The sequence below is a fragment of the Microcebus murinus genome, chromosome 16 (assembly GCF_040939455.1).
Source record: "Microcebus murinus isolate Inina chromosome 16, M.murinus_Inina_mat1.0, whole genome shotgun sequence".
In the NCBI taxonomy this organism is placed as follows: Eukaryota; Metazoa; Chordata; class Mammalia; order Primates; family Cheirogaleidae; genus Microcebus; species Microcebus murinus.
This window is the reverse complement of record NC_134119.1, coordinates 54,394,831-54,402,207: the sequence shown is the minus strand read 5'-3', so window position 1 is coordinate 54,402,207 and position 7,377 is coordinate 54,394,831. Positions and strand designations below refer to the sequence as shown.

General features: G+C 53.4%; 1 protein-coding gene across 1 annotated transcript; it reads right to left on the bottom strand.

Moving 5' to 3' along the window:
- Positions 1-647: 647 nt before the first annotated feature.
- CYTL1 (cytokine like 1) lies at positions 648-6,601 on the bottom strand. Its single transcript, XM_012739684.2, has 6 exons — positions 6,545-6,601; positions 6,136-6,229; positions 5,485-5,777; positions 3,255-3,299; positions 2,992-3,120; positions 648-1,454 (listed from the first exon to the last, which is right to left on the bottom strand). Exons 1-6 carry the CDS (start codon positions 6,599-6,601, stop codon positions 1,371-1,373), a joined length of 702 nt encoding a protein of 233 aa, XP_012595138.2. The 3' UTR covers positions 648-1,370.
- Positions 6,602-7,377: the final 776 nt, after the last annotated feature.

Here is a 7,377-nt window from a genome sequence, read left to right as displayed (position 1 = left end):
GTCATCTGAGAAGTCAGAGGCATCTAAGATCAAGGGGGAAGGCCTGGCTGGTGTGTGCAGAAGGGAGGGAAAGCAACAGAAAGGGCCCCGACATAACATGTGGGATGCAGCAAATTAACATTTGAGATATTATTCAACAACGCAGCTACTTAACTGAAATTTTATTGTTGAGTCCATCAGTTAATTAAACAAGCACGTTTTACCTGCAGGAAACCATGGTGGGTGCACTAGGGACAGCGTGGGCTTTGGAGTGACACAGGTTGGGGCTCAATCTAGGCAAGTTACTTAACCTGTGTGAGCCTGAGCCTCCTCATGCCCATCTGGGCTTCGCAGTGTGGTGTCAACGAGCTGACACATGTGACAAGGGCAGAGCACAGCGCAGACCGCGGGCATGATGCAGTCTGCCCAGCACCTGTCCCCCAAAGGCACGGGCTGTCCCCGATGTACGTCAGAGCATCTGCAACACTTGAAGAGCAGACTCACACAGGTGGATGAAGCAGACCCAGAGATACCTGAGCTTGACAGACAGGAGGAGAAAGATGCATCACGCTTAGAGCAGAAGCTCTTGGAAGCGTGGAATAATCCCCCACATCCGTGTCAGGCGGACATAGCAGGACACGTGTTGCTTGCTGTGAAGATATTCTTTATTTGATTTTCAGCACTTTCAGAGAAAGAGCGGTCCTGTCAGCACTACATGTAACCTTGCATATACATCTCAAAAAGAGTAATATTTTTTTAAAATGAAAGAAAGTGAGGAAAGTTTGTTGGGAGAAGGGATAATAGAAGCTTAGTCAAGGGGAAGCAGGTTCTTATCAAAAAAGAAAAAAGGTACTATTATTTGATGAAACTAGTAATAAAAACACACTATCTTGTTTGTTCTCGAGCTAGTTGTTTATAAAGAGAAGCTGCTTAGCCCTTTTCTTCCTGGTGACTAAACGGACATGCTTGTGTCTCCCACCACCCCGCAACACACCATGTGAGAGACAGAGAAGCGAGCAGCCGACTCCCCACCGGCAGGGGCGTGCTGGCTCGGAGCCCAGCCTGCGTTCCAGGGGCGGGCAGGCGCGGGACAGTGTCAGATGCCAGGCCAGGCGTCCTCAAACTACGGCCCGACAGCCACCTGCAGGTGTTTTTGCCCATTTGTTTCTTTGCTTCAAAACAAGATGTGTGCAGTGTGCATAGGAATTTCTTTATAGTTTTTTTTAACTATAGTCCGGCCCTCCAACGGTCTGAGGGACAGTGAACTGGCCCCCGTTTAAAAGGTTCGAGGGCCCTGCTGCGGCGACACAGAGACGGGGTGGGGGGCGTCAGCTTGTTGAGTCTGGGCGCTGACGTGACTTGTCCTCTTGTCCCTCTCTGGTCCGGTGGCCTCAGCTCTGATGACCTGGCAGTGCCGTGGTCGCTGGGGCTGGGCGTTCCAAGGCACTGCAGTCATCTGACAGGAATGCCAAGTCCTGGGAAAGACACGCGTGAGCAGGGAAGTTGCCAAAGGCCGCTGTGGCTCCCATATGTAACCACAGGCTTCTTGGTTATCCTCAGGGGCCACCCGACTGTCCCCTTTATGCGAAGACCCCTCATCCCTTACTTCCTAAGGACGTGGGCATCTCGGGTTTCATTAGCAGTGTTAGTAGTGTTATTTACTGGATCCACTCATATACTGGTGGACCAGATAGACAGATGGACGAACGGGTAAAGAAGGGAATGAATGAAGGGATCTTCATTGCCGAGCATCATCTCTGGGCTGGGCATTGGGAGCACTGTGAAGAGCAGGGCCAGCTGTCACCTTCGGGCACCCAGACTCAATGCCACCACATACCAGACTGCTGCAAGCAACTCCAGCAGCTTCCTCCCCTCCCACAGACCAAGGGGGAGGGGCGGGGCAGAGACCGGGAATGGGGAGGAAACGTATAGCAAAGCTTCGCTACCTGAACAAATAAATGATAGCTTAACATCTAATTATTACAGGCAGGGACTTTCCCTGGGCCAGGCATGGTGCTAGGAGTTCTGTATTTAGTCACGCTGCTAGGCTTCTTAGGATCAAGGCAGTAGTACAGTGTACTCACTATCATAATTCTCCAGTGATCTCATGAGATGGGCACCACTGTGTCCCCTGTTCAGGAGCATGGAAACTGCCACAGAGGGGCGAAAGGGCACTGCTATGGCTTGGATATGTCCCCCAAGAGTTCACGTGTTGGAAACCTAAACCCTCTGCCTTCATGAATGAGCACAGGATCTGCCTCAGTGAATGGATTAATGGATTAATGGATTTAATGGATTAAGAGGTCTCTGCTCCTAGGACCGGAGTGGCTCTCACGGCGGGGTGCTCTGACACGAAGCCAGTGCTCTCCGGCCCTCTCGCTCTCACCTCTCCCCATGTTAGGGTGACGCCGGCGCCAGTGCCAGCTCAGACTTCCCAGCCTCCAGAACCACAAGTTAAATAAACAACTTCTTCTTCTTTTAAGTAAATTACCCAGTCTGTGGTATTATGTTACAGCAGCAGAAAACTGACAAGGACGAGTGTTGCCACCTGGGAAGCAGGGAGACGGGCACAGGCTCGGGCTGTCCGATGCTGAAGGTGTGCCCCAGGGTCACAGAGCTCTCCTCCCACGTCTCAACGGCTGCTGAGTTTCTGTCCCTTTCCCTTCCCCACCAGAATCCTGTCACAGAGGGTACCACCCCCACCCCTGCAGAACGTGTCTTCTGACCTGCCCCAGCTGGCTCCCGGTAGACTGCCTGCGTGGCTGGGTGCAGTCTGTAGTCGGGCCTAGCCCCAGCCTCAGCGTGCAGCTCGTGGAGGCACGGGGCCTGGTCCTGAGCCTCATCTCCTGACAAGGCCACCGTGGCTGGAAAGAGCTTTGTGAACTGGAAGCACCCCTCAACATTTCTGCTTCTCTTCCTCCTTCCTCTCTCCTTCCAACCCTCCTCTCTGAAGAGCTCAGGAAGACTTGGCTGATAGCAAGTAGAAAGGGAATCTAAACAGTGTCGACTTACTCTCCTGCAGTACAAGTTCATGATGGTGTACAGCTTCCGCACTTTGTCCTTCAAGGCGTCGACCTGGGCCATTCTCCAGCACTGGGGTGAGGCCACAAAGTCCCGCAGCTTGGCCAGCACGCAGTAATTCTGGGAGTGGGCAATGGGGAGGGAGTGGGCAATGGGGAGGGCGCTCATGGGAGAAGTCGGTAGCTGGGCTGCATGGGGTCTCTCCCACCCCATGCCATGCACCCCACCCCCACCCCTACCCACAGCCCTCTTACGTGTATATCCAGGTACAGCTTGGGCAGGTATCTCACACACGTGTCCTGTGGAAAGGGACACAGGCTGGTGGGATGCCTGCAGGGACACACTTGGACACAGAAGGCTCCTTGCTGGCCGTTGTGACAGCCGGACCAGCCCGGATTCTTGGGGCCTTTCTTGATGCTACGATATGCACAGCAGTTTCTTGTCCCCAGTGTCACGTTCCACCAAAATGAGCAACTGCTATTCCAGAATTCGACTTTTAGATCACACCTTTATGGTACTTACTATGAATTGGGAAATTGTTTTATACACAACACACATGCACATACACACATATACATATGTGTGTACATATTAAATATGTATACATATTAAATATTACACATGTTACATATGTGTAATGTGTATACATATTAAAGTTATATAATTGTAATATAGAAATACTAATATATAATATGCTAATATAAAAGTGTATGTATACAGTATATATGCACATACATAAAACAGTTCCATAACTAGTTCTGTAACTCTATATGGTTATGGATATTACATGTAATTATAAGTAAATAAGTATGCATTATGTGTAATTATATATATTAGTTATTAGCAATTCTACAACTGTAATACATGTATGGTAATATACAGTATATAATATATTAATGGTAACATAAAAGTGCATATATATGCATACTTTAAAGCATATATATGATAACTTGTGGTGCAACTATATAACAATGTTGTTAAAAAAGAATATCATTTAAAGATGTCATTAAAAAGTAAGTTGCAAAATTGTGCTGTTTGATCCAAATTTTGCTTACACACATACACATACGTATGTACTTGAGTACATATGTCTAGACAGAAAGCTAACACACTCTTACAGATGTTATAGCAACAGTTACCTCTGGGTGCTAGAATTACAAGCAATATTTATTTTCTTCTTTCTCTTCTGTACATTTTCCAACCATTCTACAAAGTAATTACTTTTATAATTAGAAAGAAAACATGTTATTTAACCTTTAAAAAGCAAACATAAAGAAGGGGTTAGGATATTGTAAACCCTAACATCTGAGAAACATTATGCTTCGTTTGAAGCATTTGCAAGTGGTTAAGAGACAGTTTTAAAGCTTTGCGTGACGTTTGCTGCATTTTGTTTCTGCGGATAAGCAGTTAGAAAACCTAGTCTGGCGGCTGGGATGGCCCTCTGCAGCCTGCCCTCTGCAGCCTGCCCTCTGCAGCCTGCCCTCTGCAGCTCCCCTCTGCAGCCTCCCCTCTGCAGCCTGCCCTCTGCAGCCTCCCCTCTGCAGCCTGCCCTCTGCAGCCTCCCCTCTGCAGCCTGCCCTCTGCAGCCTGCCCTCTGCAGCCTCCCCTCTGCAGCCTGCCCTCTGCAGCCTCCCCTCTGCAGCCTGCCCTCTGCAGCCTCCCCTCTGCAGCCTGCCCTCTGCAGCCTCCCCTCTGCAGCCTGCCCTCTGCAGCCTGCCCTCTGCAGCCTCCCCTCTGCAGCCTGCCCTCTGCAGCCTCCCCTCTGCAGCCTGCCCTCTGCAGCCTCCCCTCTGCAGCCTGCCCTCTGCAGCCTCCCCTCTGCAGCCTGCCCTCTGCAGCCTGCCCTCTGCAGCCTCCCCTCTGCAGCTCCCCTCTGCAGCCTGCCCTCTGCAGCCTCCCCTCTGCAGCCTTCCCTCTCTGTCCCGGCCTGCCTCTCGTGGCAGCACCACAGCCGCACCTGCGCTCAGGCCGTTGACCCCCAGAGCCACCCTGTGGGAAGAGGGTACTGCTGTCACCCCGGTTTACACACAAGGAAGCTGAGCTACAGAAGGATTTGCAGGTGGGCAGGGGCAGCTCCCTGAGCCACCCTTTTAGAGAATACTCCTCATCACCAGGCTAATGAAGGCTAACAAGGGAAATAAATAGGCTTAATTCTTTGGTCCTCCTTAACTCTGAAGCTCTAGACTCTGGACGAAGCTGTTATTTTCCGCTTGCTTTTTTTTACATTTCACAATATATCCACTGATATTTGCTAGTAAGTTACACAAATCGTGATGCCTTTGATTACTTTTCCTTATATTTAAAAAGAAAGTAAGCTATTGGCATTGTATTTAACAGGAGGCGAATTAGGCACAAATTCCCTTGACAGTAACATTTACTAGAGAGGGAAAAGCCTTTTTCTCTTCTCTTTTTCTGGCTCTCAAAGCAGGTTTTTGAGAACTGGGTCTGCCCTGCACCCCGCGTCCGGGTGGGCGGGACACTTACCAGGGGCTCCGCTGCCTGCAGGCTCTGGAAGTCACCAGAGACCTCCCGGCTCAGGGACAGCATCCTGGAGTAGCAGGTCGGGGGCGCGGGCCGCGCGGGGGGCCCGGCCAGCAGCAGCAGCAGCAGCGGCAGCCGCAGCGGCCAGCCCGCGCTCATGGTGCCGGCGCCACGCAGCCCGCCCGCCCCTTTAAGCGGCGGCTGGGCTGGGCCGGCGGCTCCACGCCCGTTTCCTGCGGGGCCCAGCCGGGGCGGCGGGAGGGGGTGCCCGCCGGCCAGGGCGCTGCCCTGCCCACCTGCGGAGAGGAGGCGCCTCCAGGGCCGGTGACCCTGCCCCCGCTCGCGGCAGGGGCTTCTCCTGAAGTGGAGAGGGCGGGCTGGGCGGGCAGGCCCCAGAGGAGTGGGCCAGTCTGTCAACCTGGAGCCGAACTGGGGATGGAAAGGGCCCAGACTCGAGGCTGAGCACCAGCCCTGGGGGGCCCAGGGGAGCAGTGATGCTGGCTGGGGTCAGCAGCCCGAGCCAGCGCCCATCAGGCCGGGAGCTGCGGCAGGGGGCAGGGCTGTCGCTCGCCTCTGAGCCCTGCCTGTCTCTCGGTGGGTCGGGGACAGGACTGCGGCAGCCTGGGGCGTGGGGCGACTGCCCTGCTCTCCCACCCCACCCCAGCTGCAGCACGCGGAGAGCGCGCCCTCCGGAGGGCTGGGCCCGAGACAGCGCCAGGGGAAGGGGCAGGCTCTCCACGTGGATGCGCTGAGGGCAAAGCAAGGCCTCTCATTCTGGCTTTGACCATGGGGGACTGTGTTTCCTGACTCTGCTGCCATGTGAGATGGGGATGGGAGTCCCTACCTTAAGTCAGAACACCGCGAGGAACAGTCAGTGAGACACTGCATGACCGACCGAAGCTCATGCCAGGCACGTGGTGACTTGCCAAGCAGCTGAGCTAGTATTACTGTTCCTGTTAAATCTTGCAAGTGTCCCTGAGAGGTAGGTGCCACAGAAAAAACTCTCATTTCCCAGGTGGGAAGACTGAGGCTCAGGGAGTTCCAGCAACTTGCTGGAGGTCACCAGGCTGGAGGTGCACAGGTCCAGACGGACTCCGTGCCCTGTCCTCCTTCCATCCATCTGCCCACCCTGTGGAAGGGGGGACTCTTGCCGTCAGGGATGAGCTTGGGTACTTGAGCTGCCCAAGATCAGGGAACCAGCAGGGAGGAGGAGCTGTCGGAGCGAAGACTCTTCCTTAACACTGAGCGTGATGCATACACCAGCAGCCACTAGGCCAGCCGCTGTCGCCAATGCTGTGAGCCTCACAGACAGCCAGTGAAGGGAATGGGGTTATTTCCATTTCCCAGGTGAGGAAACTGAGTCTCTGGGGACATGAAGCTGGGGGGATCGGAACTCTATCCTGTGTCCGGACCTGCCTGTCTCCACACCTCCCGCTGCAGGAGGGCCGCGCAGGGCCCAGGCAGGCTGCATATTCCCAAACAAAACAGCCAAAGACGAAGCCTGAAGGAAGAGTGAACCCAAGCATGGTGTCCTGGACATGGGCAGGACTGAGGATCAACCGCAGCCTGAAATCTGGCTCCAGCCTGTCCCCACTGTATTGCCGTGAGAAATTTCTTCCCGACGCTGGCGACATTCCGTGTCTGTAAACAGGCTAGCATCACCCTGGGCAATGTCTGAGGTCCCTTCCAGTCCTGAATTCTATTTATCTAGTTTCTGGTGTTAAAAGCCCTGCGCAGGGACCCCAGGCTGCGCCTTTGTGTTTTGTAGGTAAGAGTGTGTGCTCTAAACACCTTAGCAAGATGACCAAGGGACTGTGTGCCAGGAACTTCACAGGCAGGGCAGAGCTCTGTGTGCTTGGAGGTAGCAAGCAGAAGCACAAATGTGCTTTTCTTTGC